The sequence below is a fragment of the Fusarium oxysporum genome, chromosome IX (assembly GCF_013085055.1).
Source record: "Fusarium oxysporum Fo47 chromosome IX, complete sequence".
NCBI classification, from domain to species: Eukaryota; Fungi; Ascomycota; class Sordariomycetes; order Hypocreales; family Nectriaceae; genus Fusarium; species Fusarium oxysporum.
The window spans coordinates 1,802,851-1,825,068 of record NC_072848.1 but is presented as its reverse complement, the minus strand read 5'-3'; the positions used below and the strand labels follow the sequence as shown (position 1 = coordinate 1,825,068).

The window sequence follows — 22,218 nt, the reverse complement described above, 5'->3', positions numbered from 1 at the left end:
CGTAGATATCACTTCACGTTGTGAGTGATAAGTCTTGAACATATTCAATCGCTTCTCTTGGCTTTGAGACGAAGGCGGCTAGAAGCTGTTGTGTAGATATCGCCAGGTAGTCTTAAAATATCTGGAAAGAACATGATAAACGTAACATGGGGAACTGATATCGTGTTCATTAGAATACTGGGTGTTGGAAACGGCCGATCAAAGGTAAGTAAAACATTATCTATATTATTGAGACGTCTAAAATAGGAGATTGTCTTGGCTCCGATCATAACCTGGCCACCATTCTATGTGTTGAAATCGAAGGCTCAACTTGGGCATTCATTGTCCATCACGACCCGTAAGGCGGTCTTCTCAAGCTTATACCCTCCATACCCACGATTCTATCACATCAATGAAACTTCAAAGGGAGGGAATTCTAAGCGGCACCGCCAGTAAGGTTCTCAAGCTTAAGCTTGTTCCAGCGAGTGAGCAAGCTGATCAAGAATGAGAAGCCAGTAAAGGCAATAGCCATGGCGAAGACGATATGTAAGCCCTTCATGTAACCGTCAATGACGATAGGAAGTTCTTGAGAATTGAAGGATTCACGAAGAGCGGTAGCTCCAGTGAGAATCAATCGTCCCTTGCTGATTTGAGGAGCATTCTCGCCAATATTGAGGAGCATCTGGTTGACAAAGGCAGCCTGCCCCGCAGAGACGATGTAGGCACCGCCAAGACCCTGGAAGACTATATACAGTTAGCTATTTGTTCTCGACGAACACCAGCAGAGAGAACTTACATAGAAGAATACCGGTAGCAGAAGCAAGATCCTTGGGGTCAACAGTACCCTGGACAGCAATCATGGGAATCTGGAAGGCAACACCCCAGCCGACACCAGCAATGATTTGGTAGCCAATCCACTTTCCAGTAGAAGTGTCAACATCAAGGAGGTACAGCAGACCAGCACCAACAGTCGCAAGGGCAGCACCGCCGATGAGGAGAGGCTGGTAGAAGCCAGTAGCAGTAACAAGACCTCCACTGATAATAGTGGCGAAAGTGACCGCGAGAATAAGAGGCAAGTTACGAACACCACTGCTCGTAGGAGAAGCGTTGTGAACAGACTGGAAGTAGATGGGGATGTAGTAGATGGCGAGGAAGAAAGAACCGGCAAAGATGAAAGCAAAGGCGCTCATAACCCAGACGGTGCGGTTCTTGAGGATGCGGACAGGAATCATGGATCGCTCACCCTGAACATAACAGGAGATGGCCCAGACGATGGAGATGGCGACCCATCCAACGAGCAGACCGATAACAACAGAGGAGTCCCAAGCGTGAGCCTGCCCTCCGTACTGAACAGCGAGAATATACGAGATGGTGAGGCCCATCATCAGAACAATTCCAAGGGGGTCCATCTGAAGGAACTTCTCAAGAAGAGGGGCCTTGACGGGAATAGCAGCACGGGGAGTCTTGAAGAACAAGAAGATGATGCCGGCAGAGAGTCCTCCGATGGGAAGGTTGATGTAGAAACACCATCGCCAAGAGACGTGGTCAGTGAAGGCACCACCAAGGAGAGGTCCAATGACACTGGCGATACCGTAGGCGGCGCCAATGATACCAGTGAAAGCAGGTCGCTTCTTAGGAGGAGCAGAGAAACCGATGATGGTGTAAGCGCCAGCACCTAGACCAGCACCGCCAACGCCGGCGATGGCTCGACCAGTGATGAGGGCTTCGGCATTGGGAGCGGCACCGCAGATGACAGAACCGAGCTCGAAGATGAGAATGGCGACGATGAAGGATGTTTTCAGGGGGAAGTACTTGTAGATTTTACCCCCTTTGATAATGTTAGCGACAATTTGGGGGAAAAGGGGCTAAGGCTTTGTGACTTACAAGTTGACTGGAAAGCACCGACAGTCATGAAGAAAGCAGCACCATACCATCCGACCTTGTCAAGACCCTTGAACTCATCCGTGATCTTGGGAATAGCTGTTGCCACAATAGTCTATTGCACCCTCCATATTAGCTCTCTGAATGTTGGCTTGTGATGGAGGCGTGACTTACCAAGTCAAGGGAGAAGAGAAATACTGCCATGACAAGAGCAAGAACAATGAAGAACATGTTAATGCCGGTAGGATATTCATCTTCGTCAACTTCATCACTGTCGTTGTTACCTGAGACTGTGCCGGCCTCAACATCTTCATCCTGTTTCTCCTCCTTCTTCTCCTGAACATCCTCTCCTCGAAGTGTTGAAGTTGTAGACTCGGGGCGATCTGTGGCCGCAGGGACCTCGAGCTTTTTTGGTTCGGCAGACATGGCGTCTGATTTTCGTTTACCTATAAGCTTAAGCCTATAGATCGTGTTGAATTAAGCTTATATCGAAGTTTCTGGCCCTGAGAAAAAGGGGTAGATATTGTATAAGTGCTCGAAAGCTGGTCTCGATGCTCTGAAAGACTGACACATTTTGGTTGACAGCGAGATACGACTATCTTTATAACCTACGAGAACAATGAGATAATCTCATCTCACTAACTGTCTGACTTTTCTGGTCCCAGGAGTTAAGCTCATGGTCCTGCACAAAATCCGCCCCAAGCATAACGATATCGCATCACAGTGCTGCGCATAGTATGGGCTGTCAGCATAACGGCCGGGCATAAGACAAAGCAACCAGCCAGTAAAGAGGCTGCGGAGTGGCGGACTCCACCACATGTCCGCGCCTACACCCTCCATGATGATATCTCGTAAGCCCAATTGGGCTTGAACCAGCCAAGACTCCGACGCTAACAATGAAACGCTCGCCAATACCTGCGGACATCTGAATGAGCCTTAATGACAGGGCCTTGCTCATACTCATTCTGAAGTGCACGATGTTTTAGCTTATGGAGCGTTATTGTGCCGAAAATGAGCTGCATGTTTGTGGCGTTGATGGAATCTGAAACTATCTGTGACAATATTGGTCCGAACAGGCGGATAAAAGACGCTGTTTCCAAATAAGAAATCTCAAAAGAGGATAGGTTGTGATGATAGAGCCAATTTATGCCACGTGTTGTTGTTGTTCACTATGAGAAGATTCGGTGTAAGTCGATATCTTGTCAAGGATCTAGGTTATCCGTCCTGTTGGGATCGCTTACACGGGGACTTGGCCCGAAGTCAGTTAACCTCATAGTGGTCCCGCATAACGCTTGGCATAATCTTCATGTTGAAACAACAGCAGCTCAACACTGAGATGGAGAATTTTGCATGCACGAGAGGGTCAGATAATGACAATTTAATGACTCACTTGACCGAGAAGGGAACGAATAAGTGCCTAATTAGCCAAATAAGACGTAATAAAATATCGCCAACTCAAGTTTACCAGCTAAGAAGCACAGCCAAACTTGAATACGCGGAGTGTACAGTAAGATCAAGTCTGACGGCCCTTCGGTAGCCCCGGAGTTAAGACTCATAGGGAAAATGATGCTGCATCAGGGACTGCAAGACACCAAGGGTCTCGGATTTAGCCCACGTTTGTTGGCATCATCTTATCTCACCCGTCAGCATCCTGCTGGAAGAATCTTGCAATACCAGTCCTATCAAAGCGCCTAAACACCCAACGACCTAGAGGCTAGAGGTGATGATATTCTAGGAATTGATCGCAGACCCTAGGCATACCAAGAACAGAGTCGAGGGTGATCACCTGCCAGTCACATCATTTGCGTGTCTCGTTTCTTATCCGCGGACAAGTCCTCGGTGGTTCTTTGTTATTGTAAGAAAGGGATGAATTGTCATTCCGCAATCGTGTTCACGGACGAATGACGGACCATGGCGGACCAAAGCTGGCGGAGTTTGCAAGTGCAGATGCGCTGATATGAGGCCATATCCAAGCGGCTCTGTTGGTATTGGAGGGCCAAGCTTTTCTGCTGACGAAGCGACAGAGGGGTTGGTTGGAGATCATCTTGGAAATGACCTTAAGAGGGGTAGTTTCTGATAAATAAGCTCTTCAATCATCAGAATCTGATCTCACATGTCGGAGACTTTGATCGGAGACTTTGGATTCGATAATGATGGCGGCTAAAGTCGACATTGGTAAGATGGTGTTGGAATCAACAGGATGAGGTGATATGTTAATACGTCTTTTCGGAAAGGAATTTATCCCTACAAAACAAACAGTCTTTTTGATATATCGTTGAGACCGACGTGAAGATCCTCTCGATTAACATCCATCCCAGCTTCAACTTGACAGGCAGCCTTGTGGGGCATGATCCTCTCCAGGACAACTGTTCGACATCTTGGCCACTATACCATATGCGGTGAGTTATGCGGTCCGGGAATGATGCCGGTCCATGAATTGGCGAGAAGACACTGTACGAACCGATACTCTCAGCAACAAATAGGATCTTTCGACGGCTAGTTCAAATGGCAGAATAAGGTAGTGAAGTAAGCCAACCCTACATCACCAGAGAAGCGCTTATAACATCCAGGCGCATCATAACCAGAGAGAGCTCACCACCAAGTCAATTGACTTTTCATAATCCCCAACCTCGGTAGCTGCTATCGATAAGAGCTGTCATGATCGCCTCGCCTCGCCTCGCTTCGTGTCTTTTTACCTGATCTGGGCAACAGTCCAACTAAACTCAATCAGTAAGGTCTAAGCGGTTTCATGACGTTGAACCACAGCTCCAATTGCCGGCCCCTCAATCATCCGCCGGCGGCGTAGATGACCTTTACCGAAACGAGGCAAAGGATTGCACATTTGCCAGAGCTTCTGAAGCTTATCAATTGCTCAAGAGAGTAACTCTCGAGGCCATTGACTGTGGGGGATGCAGGTGATACAGTTGAGAAACAGATACAGTACATACTTACCTAGCTAGACTCAAGTTGGAGGTGTTGGGTTGGATTGGATCCCGAGCTACCCCTCTCAAGCCTCCAGTCTCCAGCCATGTCTCTGAGGAGCTATAAGAAGATGGGCGCTGCCCTTGCATCGAGACTTCCACTCGTTGGTTTCTGTCGTTCAGTGTATCCTTCTCTATCTCGACCCTCAACACAATCGCTGTATCGACTCTCATTATCTCCTCTTGGCCGATCTATCACAACTACACAGAAACGCCTCAGCAACATGTCGGACTTGTTCGTGAACCTCGAGGCCCCCAACGGCGTCAAGTATAAGCAGCCGACCGGTCTCTTCATCAACAACGAGTTTGTTCCTGGCTCATCGAAGCAAAAGATTACATCCATCGACCCTGCGTGAGTAGGCTTCTCTACAGTCTTCGAAACTCAAGCTAATATGATATCCTCCCAGCACCGAGAAGGAAATCGCCACAGTTCACGCAGCCAGTGCCGACGATGTAGATAAGGCTGTGAAGGCCGCCCATGCCGCTTTCCATGCACCCTCATGGAAGAAGATGCCCCCTCCTCAGCGAGGCGCTCTTATGAACAAGCTCGCCGACTACATTGAGGAGCGCACACAGATGTTCGCTACCTCTGAGGCCTGGGACAATGGTAAGATAGCACTACCAAATGCTTGATTTACGAATCACTGACACAATGGCAGGTAAGATTTACGCCGATGCTGAGGGCGGCGACGTTGTCGAGGTCATCAACACTATCCGCTACTACGCCGGCTGGGCCGACAAGATCACGGGACAAACCATCACCGCCAACCCCAACAAGCTCGCATACACTCTCCGCCAACCCCTCGGTGTAGTCGCCCAGATCATCCCCTGGAACTACCCTCTCGCCATGGCCGCCTGGAAGATCGGTCCTGCGCTAGCATGCGGTAACACCATCGTTATGAAGGCCGCTGAGCAAACACCACTCAGCATACTTCTCCTCGGTCAGGCTTTCAAGGACGTCGGATTCCCTCCTGGTGTTTTCAACGCTCTTAACGGTTATGGTGGCGAGGCCGGTCCTCCCCTGGTCCAGCACCCTCTTGTTGAGAAGGTTGCCTTCACTGGCTCAACTGCTACGGGTGCTAAGATCATGGAGATGGCCTCCAAGACCCTCAAGAACATTACCCTTGAGACGGGTGGCAAGTCGCCTCTCTTGGTCTTCTCCGACTGTGACCTCGATGAGGCTGTCAAGTGGTCACACATGGGCATCATGTCCAACCAGGGCCAGATCTGCACAGCTACTTCTCGCCTATTGGTTCAGGACAAGGTCTACGACGAATTTGTCCAGAGATTCATCGAGACCACCAAGACTGTCAGCAAGGTCGGCCACCAATGGGATTCCGAGACCTATCAGGGTCCCCAAGTCTCTCGACAGCAGTACGACCGTATTCTTGAGTATATAAAGATTGGAAAGTCTGAAGGCGCTACTCTGCTCGCTGGTGGCCAGCCTGTCGATGCCTCCAAGAAGGGTTTCTTCGTCCAGCCCACCGTCTTCGGCGACGTGCACCACCAAATGCGAGTCTTCCGCGAGGAGATTTTCGGCCCTGTCGTTGTCATCACCAAGTTCAGCAGCGAAGAGGAGGCTCTCAAGCTCGCCAACGACTCTACATACGGTCTCGGCGCAGCTGTCTTCACCAAGGACGTGGAGCGCGCGCACCGCGTCGCTGCTGAGATCGAGGCCGGTATGGTCTGGATTAACAGCACACAAGACAGCGAACCCTACATCCCCTTCGGTGGTGTCAAGCAGAGCGGTATCGGTCGTGAGCTCGGTGAGGCTGGCCTCGAGGCGTACAGCAACACAAAGTCCGTACACGTCAACCTTGGTTCTCGTCTGTAAGCTGAAAAGTGTGTGAAACTCTGAGCATATGACAGGGGTCTGTGGAATAGGAGTTTGGGCGTATTATCGTCGTATTTATGAAGGATTATTACAAATACCAGGATGCACCAATGACCAGTCAATATTGCGCTAAAGTACGCTGTTATTGAGCCTTGTGAAACTGAATTGAGGCGAAGTCTTAGTTATGAGCCCACTGATCTCCGCTTGTGAGGCTACAGTATGGCTTAGCCCGTCGTTGCCGCCCCTAGTAGTGATACACGTCATAGCAGCTTTAGAAGCCCTGTATACAGTGACTGACTGCACGCGACAGCTGCATTATTCAGTTCCCTATTTATTTCATTGAATTTAGTCCTAATCAATCTATCATCCGTTATCGATCATCACAATATCCAAAAATGTCGGCTCTGCCTCCACCCAACTATTCCGACTTGGAATTGCCCTCCTACGATACCACTGCTGCTCCCAACTACACAACCCCCACCACTATAACCCGCCCCAAAGATTCAATTCTCGGCCCTGCAACGCTCTTCATCGCAGGGCGCTTCATCTACTCAACCAACCCCCAAGACCCTCCACTCTACGAATTCTCCCACGACATCAGCTACCTCCACGATAACGATCGCAATGTCAAAGTCGAGCGCATAGATCCCGTTACAAAGACATCCGCCGGTCTGCCCCAGGTCGTGCTAAAAAATCGACACCTATTCGATCTCAAGCATCCCACTGCTGCCGAGTTCCCGTCTTTTCCGTACCATGCCGAAGCCACCTCACAACGAGCGCTGACAAGCTTTGGGGTGTCATGTTTTCGCTCCGGTAATATTCTGCGACAGCTCAAAGGCTTTCGGTTCGAGCGGATGGTGAGAGGGCCAGGTCGTAAGTTTCGAGCTGATGGTGTACTGTACGAAGCTTGCGAATCGCGGAGTAAAGGCGTCGCATACGAGTGGAGAGACTGCTACAGCGACATAATAGCGAGAGAAATCCAGGATGAACAAGGCCATATAAGTCTATTCGTTACAGCAGAGATGACCCAGGAACTTCGCGATGCGCTCGTTACCGCGTGGGTGATCCGGATATGGTCCGAGTTGTCAAATGGAAACAAGTCGGCGACTCGTCTAATGATGGTGGGCTCTCGTCCATAAAATATTTCAAGTGTACGGTTCTCGCTTATGTCAGTCACAGACAAGTGCGGCACGCGGACAGAGGATGTTGGGAGTATGATCGTGAGTGCATCTATGGCTTATGTCAGGATATACAATGCTGACGGCGCAATTAGACGTTTGACGATACCATGAACTGACCGTATTTTGGATCCAAGTTATCAGCGTTGTTACTTTTGCTTTTGCACATTTATTCGAAAGTCAGGCTGGCCCATTTCGATCACATCTCGTCAAGAGATGCTCCCTTCCCGCTTCACAGAGCAGGACGGAATTTGCTATGAATCTATCTAGCGAAGCGGTATCTACTGCAAGATCTGGTTTACATAGCTAATAAATATCCCATAAGCTAATCTTGCCGTCTTTCGCACCTGCTGCGATCCAATGTGTTTTTCTCGCCGTAGCTATCCGTTGCTCTTTGACGCTGAGCCCTGTTCGGATCAACGAGCCCGTCCGCGTGTTTGAACTCCCCGTGGCTTTGTTATCGTTAGACGTAGAGTTTTCTTCCTCCGTTTGATCCGATATCATAACATCAGCGAATGTAACGGCGTAGCATCCGACTTGATGCCACTTTAACACAGCGAGCTCTTTCATGGTTTTTGTAGAGTACACTCGCACTTTAGAATCCCATCCTGCAGTAGCAAAGATTCTTCCATCGGATCGTATGTCTAGACTCTGTTGTCCGGAGTGCTTGGTGTTGATAGCTTTGAGCGGATCTTTCCACGCAACGCCCTTACGAGGAGGCTTCAGCCCCTGTGACGATGAAGACGTCAGGCCAGCAGATAGAAGTGACTTTCCCTTAGGTTCTTCGTCTAATATCTCTACTACACGCTCGGTGCTTCCAGGAGGTACAGTGTCGCCCAGAGGAAAGAACAGATCGGTAGGAATGGGATGTTTGGCGATGATAGAGTCGGCGCTGGACGTGATGAAAAAGTCGTTATAGACGCTCAGCGACAGGACAGGTTGTGAATGGGCCTGGGAATGGTACGCTGTGACCCATTGGTCATCGGACTCAAGACGGTGCACAGTTGCGTAACCATTCTCAAAGGCAGCAATGAGCGTGAGAGCGTCTTTGTGATGCAGGAGAGCAAGGCACATGGCCATGCCCGTTTTATCACCAGCTTTGATGGTATGAATCCGTCTTTGTGAAGGCAATTGGTAGATGTCGATCTATGAATATCAGCCCTGGTCACAATGTGGTAGAGGTTCTCCATACAGCGTCTGAGTGCAAAGTATTAGGCACCGCGATCAGCACCTCAGAGGCGGTAGCGACGGAGCCAGGCGCACTTGAACAAATGGCGAAAGCACAGAAATTCAAGGTATTGACCTCAAGGAGATGTAGCATCCATGGTTGCGGTCTTGGTGTTGCCACTTCTTCCACTGGCAATGCTGTGCTGAGATGCTCCTCATCTGCCTCGCCAAGTTTCCACACTATGAGCTTTAAATCACGACCATGCCTGCAAACTGTTGTCAGTAAATCCATTTCCCAGTCATTACTGATTTTCAAGAGAGCAATTACGTGATGATTTTGTCGTCACCCCAGCCGCCAACACCCAATAGAGCCTTTTCGTGAGGGCGCCAAACGGCTCGTGGGCGCATTATTGTGAGGTCCCATAGCACCACGAAGCCATCCGCATCGCCAGTAATGAGGCGCTCATTGGATCTAATAAATGCTGCCGTGTGAACTTGAGATTTGTGTCCGCGCAATATGGATTTTGGTGTCGGTGTTGAAGGATCCATGTTGTTGATGAGTATGTGTGGTCATGGTAAGGAATTGAAAGCTGCTTAAGTTGGGTTGGTTTTCTAGAAGTCGCTGTGGGACAACCATCGTATGAAGCCCAGATCTATGAACATTAGCCTGTCGGCCATGTTAAGACTGATGAATAATCCATTTAACCGCATCTCAGAGAGCATATCAGTTGTACAAAGAGTTTGATTCTATCCTGAGTTGTTTCGGACGAGATATAGGGTGGCAAATTCATTGCTGGGCCATTGCCTACATAGCCTGGCTGATCGATACGGACAAACGGATCAGCGAATTAATTTCTAAACACTTAGACTACATGGTAGTCTAGGTATCTACAATCTAGGTACATAGCATCATGCAGGAACGAATTTTATATGTCCCTAAAAAAATGTTATATATTTCATACTGGAAACATCTCAAGACTTTCTTGAGGTCGTACTCTTATGTGCTACCATTGGTTGTCAGGCCCGAGTTATTTTGGGCTATTGCTTTCGTCCTACCTATATCACTTACAACCGAATTTCCAAAATTGTTGTATATTTCGGGCGTACCCGTGCCACTCAAATCGTGTAGCTCACTCGCATCGTACATCGTCTGATGGGGCTGACTCTTGCCGTAGGAAAAGACATCGTGGTGCACGAGCGACATTGACAGCCGATTCAATAAGCGAAGCCTGCGGATGGATGGAAGCCATGTTCGATCCTAACACGAGCATCCCTCTCTTCCGGATTCCGGTAATTTCAGGCATTAGCATGTAAGCCGAGTTTCATCAATCCTGGGCGCCACATGTGTAATCCATACATATAACACTGGAGTCATACGTGACAGTCAAATTCCCTCAAGGAACCAACTTCAGCTTTGTCCTATAAGCTCCGTCGCCAACTTTGGTGGATAGTCTTGCACGCATCTGTCATGCAGGTTGAGCCATATGGCCGGACACTTGACTCTTGTAGCGTCCAGCATCATCATGCCTCTTTTAGCGCATACTCCTTTCTGTTCTTAATAATAAGACAGGACAGAACTGAAATTGAACACAGACGCCATCCGGTGCAATGGTCTCAGTACCAGTCAGCCTGCTCTCCGAATCACAGCCGAGAGAAGAGGCTACTTGTACTCGCACGACAGCCGGAGTACGCTCCGTGATTATTGGCTTGCGTACCTTGGTTAAGGTGATGGTATTTCGCCATATAACCGTGAGGCAGCGCTCGGAAACTGGCGGGCACATCCAGCTGTTAGAGGAGCTCAGACACCTAATGCTGACCGACATCGATGCACTCTTGAATTTATATTCATCAAGTCCCGTCCGGTTCATTCTCTTGTTCATGGTCATCCATTACCACACCCCGCCTTATCGCTCCTAGTCCTTACTCCGACTGTGGAGCCACAACCACAATCCCGAACCTGCGACGGTTTTCTATACCGAGCCCGGGGTAGGGAGACCGGACCAGAAGCCGTGGCCTGGCCCAAGCAATGATTTCATTCCATGCTTCCGTTCAATCTTCTAGAATCTTTCGACTTGTAGGTGGCCGGTCATCTGGCCTCAAATGTAACAGCAAAAGCATTCATTCTGCAACACCAAAACTCCAAAGCTGTGCCGTCTACTTCAGCATTCTGAACGGGAAATCCCACACCACTGCCCTGGCCTCCTATAGAGAGCCAGGTAGGTTATAGTGTCTGCTCAAACAAGCCCCCATGACATCGCCGTTCTTGGTGTCAGTTTCGGTGCGGCGATGCAAAATGAAGACTCCAATGAAAGGCAGACAATGCCGTTCCCTGCGAAATGGCAAGGTTATTCACCAGGACCCTATGCGACCGACAACAACCTCGACTTTGAAATGTTCGATCTTGAAGTTCAGCGGCATTCCCATATGGGGGCGACACCGATCTCCGAACCTCCGAACATCAGCCAAGACCCTACAGGTCTATCCATGGAAAATCCCAGAGAGATGACTATTCAAAGTCCCATGCCGACGTCAAATCCGACTCCAGTCAAAGGAAAAAGAGTCCGAACAGGATGTCTTACATGCCGTGAGAGACATCTCAAGTGTGACGAAGCCGTGCCCGATTGCATGAACTGCCGGAAGCGAGGCCGTGAATGTAAGAGAGGAGTACGTCTTAACTTTCTGGAAATCAACCTCCATCGGCCTGCTGCTACACCAAGTCCTGGAGGCTGGGAAGGTACGGAGCTTCCGGTCGAGATGAATGATTTGTGCTAATCTAGTCGTAGTCGAGTTTCAAGATGAATCGCGAGACATTGCTTCAGAATATCAGGGCGGACTTGGACGATATGCGCCGTACGCTTCTGAAATTGTCGACGATAGGGATGGCCGGCAAGAAGTAGTGAATTTAGTCACCGCAACTAATATCCAAGATATAGATGCATCAGCTGATAGACTTCAACCTGGTTCGCAACATCGTTTCAACTATACTCAGGATAACGCCACAGCCAAAACTTCAGAAATTTCAAGATTCAAAGCAGACACCGGTATCAAGCTTGAGCTTAACGAGAATGAACATGGGACTCTGAGCGACGCGTCCCATATAGCCACACCATCGTCATCGACAAAGGCTGTTGTGACCCCACGAGCAGAAGTATTTCCAGAGCAGCTCATGGCAATGAGGAACCGTCCTCTGGCACAGCAAACGTCAACTGAAGAGGTCGAAAACTTGGTGATACCCCAGAGAGACACACCGCCTCGAATAGAAAGACCGCTTGCCGAACAAGTCTTCCAGGATGACCATGTGCAACCTTCAGCAACCCAAAGCAACGAACCGGTGGGCCGCAACATATTGACATCAGCCGAAGAAATTCATTACATGCAAGTCTTTGTCGAAGAAGTTGCTGTTTGGATGGATTCGTTCAACCGGGAGAAACATTTCACCCGAAGCATTCCGTATCACGCTCTGAGGTCGACAATGCTCCTCAATGCCCTTCTTGCATGTGGTGTCAAACATACTTCTCTGGCTGCCCCCGAGAATCATGACAAAGCGCTGTTCTACTACAATACCGCAACCACGCAGCTTCTTCGAAGCCTCCAGAACCCTGATCGAAATACCGCCGAGTGTGCCACAACAGCGATCGTTCTGAACGTATACGAGATTATGTGCGAAAAGCCTGCCCAGCGTATGAGCCATATAGCAGGTTCGCGAGCCCTTGTGCGAGAATGTGGATGGGATGCCAGAAGTACAGGGATTGGACTGGCCTGCTTCTGGCTGAACATAGGGATTGAAGTTCTCAATTGCCTGGCAACAAATTGGCAGACAACGTGGAGTCCCGACGAATGGGGAATGAGTCTTGGATCTCGTAACAATAACCAAGATGACGAGGACGAGGACGAACAAACCTGGGTACACCGTGCGCTCTACATCATTGCAAAGGTTGCAAACTTCCGAGCGACTGCGTCACGATCCGATGAGATTAGTTCCCAAAACGAACAAATGTGGGTAAGAAATCGTCTTTCGCAGTGGCATGAGCTCAGAAACCTCTGTGATGGTTGGAACATCCATTGCCCGAGAAAGATGCGTCCCTTTGGTTATGTAAAAGCGGAAAAATCGACAAGCAAATCGCTATTTCCTGGTATATGGTACGTGAAATATCATCCCAACTGCTGAAGCATGTGGTTAATCCGTGCTTAGGATGATCCAGCGGGAGGCAACAATTGGCCAGCTGCTTTCACACACTGCGCATTGTATCCTTTCACAGACACACCCCCTGGAATCTCCAGCGTCTTCAGAGAGGCTGAGATTCTTGCAGCTGCAACATGCCTATCAGGTCTGCGGCATTGTCGCCCACACCACAGACAAGGGGGTTGCTACAGTTGCGATCCGTTGCTTGGCAATTACAGCTGCTGTGCTAACGAATCCAAACGAACAAGATGAGGTCCTTGAGATCCTTGATAGGTTTAATAGCACAAATGGCTGGCGCTTGGGTACCGTCGAGATGGAGCTCAAGAGAAAATGGGGTTGGGAGCGTATGAAGATGCCCACCTCGAGCCCGAAAACAGAGAACAGCCAAGATTCGGTAATATCAGCGGCCCGAAGAGCCTCCATATCTTTGACGCCGTCGAGAATTTTGACACCGCCTGTCATGGGCCCGGCGGGAACGAAACCACCAGTCAACCCATTGAGCTTCGCCGATTTCAGGCTACCCAACCATCCGTACCAGAATTGGTATGAGCCACCAAGTCGATCGAGCTCGTTCGATCCACCAACATCGTAGGGACTCAAAAGCTCACAGAACGTACCTAGTTGACAAGGAAAGCCCTGTCATGCCAAAAGTTGGAAGATGAGATATTTATGGCGAATAAAGGGTAAAATAGACGGCGTTGGGATATCTATTGCTTTTGTCTATATTGCGGGAATTGGAGTCTTGTTTGTCGGTTCAATAGAATGTCAGGGCAGATTCTCTGATATGTTCACGGGGCGCGTTGCGTCGTTCAAGAGCTTCCCCCAGGCTGAAAATTCATACTGTAGCCTCCGGTCTTCTCGTCCTTGACCATCTGGAAGTTGTTCGTGCTCAATCCAAATGGCTTCAAGATGCCGTTTCCAAGATCTTTCAGCTTACCCCACATCTCACCCATCTCTTTCTCTTGTGCTGCTTTGACGCGAGGAGGTAAGTCTCGTAATTGCTTCCGAACTACTCGAAGATCTGCCGGGGCCAAGCTTTCAGGTTTGGCGGCAAGTGCTTTACAGTCTTCTTCTGCACCAGCAAGATTATGCCAACCGCCAGCCTCTGAACGACCGCGGGCTCTTCGCATGAGAGCTTTGCATCGAATGCGTTGAATATTGGCCTGAAGTGCCTTGAGCTCCCCATCGTCTGCACTGGGTACTGGAGCGGCACGTGAAGCACCACTGCTGATTATCTCCTCTTCAACATCGTCGTCTTCCTTCTTCTCTTTCTCTTCATCAGACCTTTTGCCGTCAGAGCTCAGTCGAGGGTCACTCTGCTCAAGCTTCTCCAGCGCTTTAAGGGAGTCAGAAGCTGACTTTATGGCCTCCTTCCAATCCTCAAGTTGGATATGGCAGGCGGCAATGTTACTGTAGATGACTGCGCGTGGATAATGTAGATATTTAGGACAGGAGTTGATTGCATCGTCGTATTTGTCCAGAGCTTCTTGGTACTTCTTGGCAGAAAACAGAGTGTTCGCCTCCTCTTTGGACACAGTTGACTCCTTCACTAAAGCCTGCATGCAAGTGTTAGTAGATGAGGTTGGGTACCAAAGTAAAAGAGAGTGATGGGATAGAAAATGAGGCCACTCACTTCTTCCTCTTCTGGTGTGAACTTTAGCTCCTGTCCATCTACAGAATTGGCGTTGTCTTTCGCTTTTTCGACGTCCGGCGACTTGGCCACATCATCTTTGCTGGGCTCGGTTGTGCTCATATTCGTTGGCAAGGACGAATGACGTATGATTATTACGACAAAGATCAAACACTGAAATAAAAAGACAGAATTGTCTTATTGATACAAGCAAGATTGGTCAAAACACTGCAAAAATCAATTGCAAGTGGCGGGGGACTGGCTGTGTTGAGAGACGGAAACAAATGGATGTTTAATGAAGAAACATCAAAAGCACAATCTCATGAGCCTCAATGAATTCCATGTGGTTCCTGCCCGTCCTGCCCACCTTAATCATCTGCTAGGCTACAGTGGGCTTAGTGGAAATACACTGCCCCGCCGCGGGGTATTCAGCGGAATGATTCACTGTTGATTCACTACTAGGTAATCAGCGAGCAAAAAGTTGCCCCGCGCTTGTTAGGTTCCGTTCTTGTTCCGTTATCAAAATCTCGCGATCGCCTCGTCTTTCTTTTCTTAAATCTCTCCCTTGCTAATCGTACCTCCTCACTATAACAAGTTCTGATCTGCCGTGTTTTTTCGTTCTGATACCGCATCCCGATACCCATCCGCTTTCCCTACTTCCAACACTCTTGGTTTTTCCAGACGCAATGGCTCCTCGTACCGAGTATGTTTATTCTGCTTGACTAACATTCAAGCATTGTTCGATCGCGAGCGTTATACTGACCAGATCTCACTCTCTAGTTTCCCACCTGTTCGGGCCTGTCTTTTCGACATGGACGGCCTCCTTCTCGACACCGAAGACATCTACACCAAGTGTGTCAACATCATCCTCGAAAAGTATGGCAAGGGAACTCTCCCATGGTCTATCAAGGCCAAGCTTCAGGGCCGCCCTGGTCCTCAGGCCAATAAGATCTTTCACGACTGGGCTCAGCTCCCCATCACCTCCGAAGAGTACGTCGCCGAGAACACGATGCTCCAGAAGCAGCTGTTTCCCCACACAAAGCCTCTCCCTGGCATCGTCGACTTGCTTGGCCACCTAGGCCGAACCCGATACTGGGAGGTCAAGGATGGTGCTATCACTGAAGCTAAGGACAAGTCCAGCAGTGAGCCTCAACGTGTTCACATCGCTCTGGCCACTAGCTCTCATCTTGGCAACTTCCGTGTCAAGACAAACCACCTCGAGGAGCTTTTTGCTGTTTTCCCTTCCCACCGCCGTGTTCTTGGAGACGATTCCCGCCTGACTCCCGGCCGTGGAAAGCCTCTGCCCGACATCTTCCTTCTCGCTCTGAAGACCATCAACGACAGCCTTCCTGCTGGCGAACGACCCATCACCCCCGAGGAGTGTCTTGTTTTCGAAGATTCAGTCCCTGGTGTCGAGGCTGGTCGTCGTGCCGGTATGCGCGTGATCTGGTGCCCCCACCCGATGTTGAAGAAGGAGTACGATGGACGGGAGGCTGAGGTCCTCGCTGGGCGCACTGGTGAGGCTGGAGAAGTCGATCTCCATCAGGTTGGTGAGATTGACGATGGCTGGGCCGAGTACATGCTCAGCCTTGCTGACTTCCCCTACGAAAAGTTTGGCATCGTCGTACCTCCTATCGAGGTTGAGAAGGAAGATTGTATGAAAGAGATACCCGAAGAGATTGTTGCTGAAGTCTAGGAGACTGAGCCGATCATTTCTGGCGGGCCGCTGGTGATGAAGAAGTCGTTGGACTTTGGTCCGCGCAACTAGATGCATGGCAAATGCGCCATTTTTCGTGTTACTTCTGGCGAATTACCATTGATGAGAATATGACGAGAACTGAACGGATTAGACAAAAAGGTGTGGTGTAAAGAATTTGCTACTATATAGTTGGCTTGCTTTGTTGCGTTCTTCACACACGAGAATAGATAAGGAATCTCAGGACATGATACCCAAGCAAGAATCCATTACCTATTTTTATGTGACATGTCATGACTGGACCCTGTAAACTTACGGTAATAGGAGCGTATTAAGATCGACAATTTAAACGTGCGGTACGTCTCCCCGCGTTTCAACCCCAGGATGAGCTGCAAGTGTGGGGAGAGGAATAAGACCACCTCGAGTTGAGAGTAATACCACCACAGTGTCAGCTTCATGTGCTTTGATCAACGTGTCACCGTCTATGTCATGCCATTACAGAGACAGCATGCTCCCGAGATTTCCCTATGTATGCTATATGAACCCAATGTTTCTCACGATGCTGTTCAATTGTTGTCCATCATCAATGTCACCCGATGGCTTCAATATTGTCTTTGCCGCTTCATCTTATTGCTGATATTTTGCGTCTGCTGGATAACATCCAAGAGCTTCCTCCTATTCTACTAAGCCATCGAATATTTTACTCTGCTCTTTTGGATACACCAAGTCTGCCTGTGGATATCATTCGCAATCACATTCCCGACAACTTGCTTCCGTTGGCTTTTACCGCATTCAAGTCGCAAACGTCGGTAAGGGAAACAAGTGGTATAAGCGTGGAAGAGTTTCTGACTCATTGCTACAACAATTCTATGCGAAATGTGGACGGCAGTCAAATTCACTTGACTGTAGGTGAAGCCCTTGAGGTTGCCAGAGTCAATGATGCATTGTCGGGCTTAAGGGATGAGTTTGCTTTGTGTTCCTTGAGAAAACTTCATGGTGTAAACCAAGATGAGCCCATGGCAAGTGACCACGGCCTCTCTCCTGGCGAATACTATCGTATCTCCCGTGCATTTTATCGATTTCAGATATATCGAAACCTTTTCCTCGACAAGGAGCAGGAGATTAATCTTTTCCCTTCTTATGACGAGGATGAAGACGAAGATTTGAGCTCCGACAACGAACTGAAAAAGCTGTTCTTTGATCGGCATTCTCCATGGGTCAATGAACAACTGGCCTGTGTTTACGACTTTCTTGAGACGAGATTAACTGGTGGTAAGCTTGACATCCCAATCAGTCCTTCACATACAGACTCCAAATGAGCTATCCTAACTTGCGCCCGGAATATAGTCATGCTGACCATCTTGTCCGCGACCCCAGCCTATCGGCAAGTTGTTGTCAATGGCTTTCAATGGGGAGACAATCTTACCGAGTGGCTAGCTGAAAAGACCCAATCGTTTGAGGAGCAGAAATGCGTGAGCGGCAACACTTATCTGGCACTATGTGCTTTTTTTATGCTTACTGACGATATCCCAGCTGTCTCTCGGTCTTCCTCGTCTCAGTCAGCTTCTCAAGGCCTCGACCTACCAAGAGTGGCAAACGTCACTTGGTGAAGCTACGAACCCTTGCCAAAGCCGACTTGAAGACGATCTCGAGGAGTTCAACCGCGGAAGAAGGCCAAATGAGGAGAACGGAGTTTGGAGGGCCAAAGATATTGACAAGCTAACCAGGGAAGTTGACGCCGACGATGTGTTTACCGACGATCAACCCAGACAGACATGGATGAAGGTACACTATGATCATGCGCATGAGAGATATCGCTTAGGATATCATGCCTTTGCCCCAATGAGGTTTATCTATGGGCTGAGAGGCATCGGATATGTCATGTGGGATGCAGAGAGAATGAAGAATGATGCCTGTAAAGTCACCTTGGACAAGGCGTACCGAGGCGATGCTGTTTTCTAGGCGACTTGCACGAAAGTCGAGTTTGGAATTTGGGATACTTGTCAATCAACAGCTGTTTATGTCTAATCTGGAGTACCTTAGAGCCTAACTGTCGGTTCAAGCCCTCAGACTAATGTCTTTGCACCTAACTGCATGCCGACGAGGACTCGATTTGTGCTGACGGACCAGGGCATCCGTGGGAATATAATCTAGCCCGAGACCTCGATCTCAAGTGAGAAACGGTTGCTCTCATAAGGTATATATGATCAGACAAGCTGAGGATAACTTAGAATGAACTTGGCAGGTAAGTGCAGTTCATCTTATGCGCCCACGCTGAAGGGTCAAGTCAAGGATGCTTAAATTGATTATTGTGATTTCCCCAGATTGTGGAAGAAGGTGTATCGGCCTTGCCTAATCAAGAAGTTTCGCGCGATGGCTAGTAAGGGAGTATCGCATTTGGCTGCCGGAATCTGTCAGAGTAAGGGAGGCGCAAGAATAGAACATCGCGATCCATCATGGTGGCGGGGGTCAAATGGGGAAGTGGGTTTACCTTGAGGGACTGTTTGCCAGCTCTGGATGATCCCATCACTATATGTCTCAGATGCTCGGTAATGGCAATTATACTATGCAGTGCAATACACCATTACTTAAGGATGATCCGAGATAAGATTCTTCTCTTGGAATTCTAGCCGCCATGTCGCATTCTGAGTGCATCAAACCTGCCAGCACGGCCCGGTCAAGCAACCGAACCAAGAGGTGTAGTTTATGAGGCCTACAAAACACCTCCATGTCTACTTCGGCTCCGTGGGATCATCAGGCTCTTTCGGTACAGGAATTCTCCATACAAATGCTGACAAACCATGCCGGAGCATCATCATGAGAAGTCCAACTGCCTTTGACAAATTTCTAGGCTTCTCATGATGAGAAGTCATCCCCACAGTTTTCCCCAGAAACTTGCCCCAGAAGCCAATCGAGTTGACAACCACCTCGGCATACCAACCCATAAAGAGTAATAGAAATGCACGAGTTCTTTACATGGCCATGAACACCTCGGTTCCCGGGGCCGGATTCTAATTCCCGATCTCCAACTACCGGAGCCGTAAGTCAACCCCGGCCCGGTCCCGGTCTTTACCGGTTCCTCCAGAAGGTATTTTCAGTGAGGGATCGCTTGATTTACAGTGGTCCTCCCCTCCACATCCCCGACCTCGCAGCTCCATGACCCCAATTGGAACCGGAACTGGGAGGTTCTTTGACATGACTGGTCTCAATTGAAGCAATATTTCACTATACGGACATAATTCAACGGTTAGGACAGGCTCGGCCGGTGGGGTTACAATGGTTTAGCGCGCCCATGTGACGTTTGTTAGGAGCTCTCGTGGATCTTTTCGTTTTTATTTACTTGGACGTAGACCGGAACTTTTTTGTAGCTCGGCCCTTATCCCTCAACTTCTTTCTCTTCCAATTCTTTGACCTTTCCTTCTCTTTTACTCGAGCAAAGTCTTCATCGTCAAATTCATAAAACACCGACATAATGGCTGAGAGCTACCACAAGGAGGTCATTGCTGGCGTATGTGCCCCTCAGTCATGAGGCACCTCATCTGCCCCTCATTGAGATTCGCGATGCTAACATTGAACTCAACAGCTTAAGGACAAGAGCCTTTTCATCCAGGATGCTTTCATCGATGGAAAATGGGTCTCCAAGGAGAACAAGTTCGATGTCTTCGGTTCGTGACACCGTCATCATGAGTACCGATTGTCCAGAAGCTAATTGGAACTTCAGAGCCCTCCACTGCCACCGTCCTCGGCCAAGTTGCCAACTGTACGCTCGAAGATTTCCAGACTGCCATCAAGAGCGCCGATGCTGCCCAGACAAAGTACTTTGAGAGCACAACTGGTGCCAGTCGTGGCGCCCTTCTGAGGAAGTGGTATGATCTGGTTCTCTCTCACCAGGAGGACCGTACGTTGTCTCTTTCAAATGCTTCCAATTGCACAATTAACATGATCTCTAGTCGCCAAGATCCTCTCTCTCGAGAACGGAAAGACATACGCCGAAGCCCTGGGTGAGGTTATCTATTCTGCCAGCTTCATCTCCTGGTTCGCTGAGGAGGCCACTCGATCCTACGGTGTCACCATCCCCTCATCCTCTCCTCATACCACCCTCATGACCATCCGGGAGCCCGTCGGTGTTTGCGGCATCATCACCCCCTGGAACTTCCCCGCCGCCATGATCACCCGCAAGATTGCTCCCGCTCTGGCTGCCGGATGCTCCGTCGTCATCAAGCCCCCCTCCGAGACTCCCTACTCCGCTCTTGCTTTCACCAAGCTCGCCATCGAGGCCGGCCTTCCTCCTGCCACTATCCAAGTTCTTCCCACTCGCGACCGCCAGGCTGCTACTGAGCTGTGCACAAACCCTCTCGTCAAGAAGATATCTTTCACTGGTTCTACTGGCGTTGGAAAGTACCTTGCCAAGCTTGCTACTGGTACCTTGAAGAAGGTCAGCCTGGAGCTTGGTGGAAACGCCCCTTTCATTGTCTTTGAGGATGCTGATCTTGACCTCGCTGCCGAGGGCGCCATGTTCTGCAAGTTCCGATGCTCTGGTCAAACCTGTGTCTGGTAAGTCGAGACATTCTCCGTGTAGGATAAGACGTAGCTAACGTATCTTCAGCGCCAACCGACTCTATGTTCAGAAGAGTGTCGCCAAGGAGTTCACTGCCAAGCTCGTCGAGAAGGTCAACGCCCTGAAGATGGGCGGCGGTCTCGACAAGTCCACCACCCAAGGTCCCCTCGTCAACAAATCTGCTGTCGACAAGGTCAAGGAGCACATTGCCGATGCCACCTCCAAGGGCGCCAAGATCGCCACCGGCGGCAGCACCCCCGACAGCCCCGGATTCTTCCACCAGCCCACCGTCCTCACTGGCGTCACACAAGAAATGGCCGTCGCCAAGGACGAGACATTCGGTCCCCTTGCCCCTGTCTTTGAGTTCGAGACCGAGGAGGATGCCATCCGTCTGGCCAACGACACCGAGTTCGGTCTCGCTGGATACTTCTTCTCCAAGGACGTCAGCCGTGTTATGCGTGTTGCCCACAAGTTGCAAGTCGGCATGGTGGGTGCCAACACAGGCAAGATCAGTGCTGCTGAGGCACCTTTTGGCGGTGTCAAGGAGAGCGGCTACGGAAAGGAGGGCAGTCTGTACGGTATGGCTGAGTACCAAAACATCAAGTCTATTACCATTGGCAACCTCAACAATTAGAGTGGGAGTTGCGTAAAAGAATTTGAGCGAGCAAAAAGGGATTTGTTTTATTTAGCATGATAATGACGAGGTGGGAAAGCCTCACAGAATAACGACCGAGATCAAAAGCATGATCTCTAAAATAAAGAGTAAAACATCAGTCTTGATTGTGACAACATCTGTTCAAAATTGTTCACTTCTAATGGTTGACATCAAGCCAATGGTGTATCTACTGATCGAAATTGATTGCCTCTATCTCTTGTCATCAACACAAGTGTCTTAGTACTAGTTTGTTGAACCCGATGCTTATTCAGATCATTCATGGCGATTATGTTGCCAACTGGTCTGGAAAGTGACATATGTTATCCCCGCATTTGCGATCTCCAAAGCATGTATGCATGCATCTATTACTATAGCTTGTTGGTTTTATTTACACTGATTGGCTCTTCTATATGCTTAAATTATTCGGCCATTCGTGACCTCTTGTATCACTATGCTTGGCCCCAGCATGTTTGTGA

The 22,218-nt window shown here is 49.3% G+C and overlaps 8 protein-coding genes across 8 annotated transcripts; 5 read left to right on the top strand and 3 right to left on the bottom strand.

Moving 5' to 3' along the window:
- Positions 1–231: 231 nt before the first annotated feature.
- Positions 232–2,674, bottom strand: FOBCDRAFT_168166 (major facilitator superfamily domain-containing protein). Its single transcript, XM_031190126.3, has 4 exons — positions 2,035–2,674; positions 1,864–1,975; positions 776–1,807; positions 232–723 (listed from the first exon to the last, which is right to left on the bottom strand). Exons 1-4 carry the CDS (start codon positions 2,284–2,286, stop codon positions 416–418), a joined length of 1,704 nt encoding a protein of 567 aa, XP_031034111.2. The 5' UTR covers positions 2,287–2,674; the 3' UTR covers positions 232–415.
- A 2,391-nt stretch (positions 2,675–5,065) lies between these two features.
- Positions 5,066–7,814, top strand: FOBCDRAFT_144584 (aldehyde dehydrogenase family-domain-containing protein; the record flags this gene model as incomplete). Its single annotated transcript, XM_059608191.1, has 5 exons — positions 5,066–5,193; positions 5,249–5,448; positions 5,501–6,671; positions 7,025–7,548; positions 7,645–7,814. 5 exons carry the CDS (start codon positions 5,066–5,068, stop codon positions 7,812–7,814), a joined length of 2,193 nt encoding a protein of 730 aa, XP_059465824.1.
- A 345-nt stretch (positions 7,815–8,159) lies between these two features.
- Positions 8,160–9,783, bottom strand: FOBCDRAFT_264168 (WD40-repeat-containing domain protein; the record flags this gene model as incomplete). The annotated part of the gene is made up of 3 exons (XM_031190122.3): positions 9,349–9,783; positions 9,046–9,286; positions 8,160–8,999 (listed from the first exon to the last, which is right to left on the bottom strand). The coding sequence occupies exons 1-3, from the start codon at positions 9,567–9,569 to the stop codon at positions 8,160–8,162; spliced, it is 1,302 nt and encodes a 433-aa protein (XP_031034107.2). The 5' UTR covers positions 9,570–9,783.
- A 1,556-nt stretch (positions 9,784–11,339) lies between these two features.
- On the top strand, positions 11,340–13,795 carry FOBCDRAFT_279278 (uncharacterized protein; the record flags this gene model as incomplete). The annotated part of the gene is made up of 3 exons (XM_031190119.2): positions 11,340–11,754; positions 11,804–13,160; positions 13,213–13,795. The coding sequence occupies 3 exons, from the start codon at positions 11,340–11,342 to the stop codon at positions 13,793–13,795; spliced, it is 2,355 nt and encodes a 784-aa protein (XP_031034104.2).
- Positions 13,796–13,916: 121 nt separating this feature from the next.
- FOBCDRAFT_298499 (uncharacterized protein) lies at positions 13,917–14,974 on the bottom strand. The gene is made up of 2 exons (XM_031190118.3): positions 14,837–14,974; positions 13,917–14,759 (listed from the first exon to the last, which is right to left on the bottom strand). Exons 1-2 carry the CDS (start codon positions 14,954–14,956, stop codon positions 14,013–14,015), a joined length of 867 nt encoding a protein of 288 aa, XP_031034103.2. The 5' UTR covers positions 14,957–14,974; the 3' UTR covers positions 13,917–14,012.
- A 322-nt stretch (positions 14,975–15,296) lies between these two features.
- On the top strand, positions 15,297–16,824 carry FOBCDRAFT_231428 (HAD-like domain-containing protein). The gene has a single exon (XM_059609861.1). The coding sequence runs from the start codon at positions 15,645–15,647 to the stop codon at positions 16,527–16,529; it is 885 nt and encodes a 294-aa protein (XP_059465823.1). The 5' UTR covers positions 15,297–15,644; the 3' UTR covers positions 16,530–16,824.
- A 293-nt stretch (positions 16,825–17,117) lies between these two features.
- Positions 17,118–18,617, top strand: FOBCDRAFT_253002 (uncharacterized protein). The gene is made up of 3 exons (XM_059611020.1): positions 17,118–17,801; positions 17,877–18,001; positions 18,063–18,617. Exons 1-3 carry the CDS (start codon positions 17,126–17,128, stop codon positions 18,489–18,491), a joined length of 1,230 nt encoding a protein of 409 aa, XP_059465822.1. The 5' UTR covers positions 17,118–17,125; the 3' UTR covers positions 18,492–18,617.
- A 1,292-nt stretch (positions 18,618–19,909) lies between these two features.
- Positions 19,910–21,876, top strand: FOBCDRAFT_168149 (Aldehyde/histidinol dehydrogenase). The gene is made up of 5 exons (XM_031190112.3): positions 19,910–20,037; positions 20,113–20,194; positions 20,251–20,427; positions 20,480–21,083; positions 21,136–21,876. Exons 1-5 carry the CDS (start codon positions 20,002–20,004, stop codon positions 21,719–21,721), a joined length of 1,485 nt encoding a protein of 494 aa, XP_031034097.1. The 5' UTR covers positions 19,910–20,001; the 3' UTR covers positions 21,722–21,876.
- The last annotated feature ends 342 nt before the right edge of the window (positions 21,877–22,218 follow it).

Bases quoted from the DNA above. Each gene is read 5' to 3' on its own strand.
- FOBCDRAFT_298499 (XM_031190118.3), bottom strand. From the start codon at position 14,956: ATGAGCACAACCGAGCCCAGCAAAGATGATGTGGCCAAGTCGCCGGAC. The intron at 14,760-14,836 runs GTGAGTGGCCTC...ACTTGCATGCAG, and splicing joins TCACACCAGAAGAGGAAGAA to GCTTTAGTGAAGGAGTCAAC.
- FOBCDRAFT_231428 (XM_059609861.1), top strand. From the start codon at position 15,645: ATGGACGGCCTCCTTCTCGACACCGAAGACATCTACACCAAGTGTGTC.
- FOBCDRAFT_168149 (XM_031190112.3), top strand. From the start codon at position 20,002: ATGGCTGAGAGCTACCACAAGGAGGTCATTGCTGGC. The intron at 20,038-20,112 runs GTATGTGCCCCT...TGAACTCAACAG, and splicing joins ACAAGGAGGTCATTGCTGGC to CTTAAGGACAAGAGCCTTTT. The intron at 20,195-20,250 runs GTTCGTGACACC...TTGGAACTTCAG, and splicing joins GAACAAGTTCGATGTCTTCG to AGCCCTCCACTGCCACCGTC.
- FOBCDRAFT_168166 (XM_031190126.3), bottom strand. From the start codon at position 2,286: ATGTCTGCCGAACCAAAAAAGCTCGAGGTCCCTGCGGCCACAGATCGC. The intron at 1,808-1,863 runs GTAAGTCACAAA...ACATTATCAAAG, and splicing joins CGGTGCTTTCCAGTCAACTT to GGGGTAAAATCTACAAGTAC. The intron at 724-775 runs GTAAGTTCTCTC...AACTGTATATAG, and splicing joins TGCTACCGGTATTCTTCTAT to TCTTCCAGGGTCTTGGCGGT.
- FOBCDRAFT_253002 (XM_059611020.1), top strand. From the start codon at position 17,126: ATGGCTTCAATATTGTCTTTGCCGCTTCATCTTATTGCTGATATTTTG. The intron at 17,802-17,876 runs GTAAGCTTGACA...CCCGGAATATAG, and splicing joins TGAGACGAGATTAACTGGTG to TCATGCTGACCATCTTGTCC. The intron at 18,002-18,062 runs GTGAGCGGCAAC...ACGATATCCCAG, and splicing joins CGTTTGAGGAGCAGAAATGC to CTGTCTCTCGGTCTTCCTCG.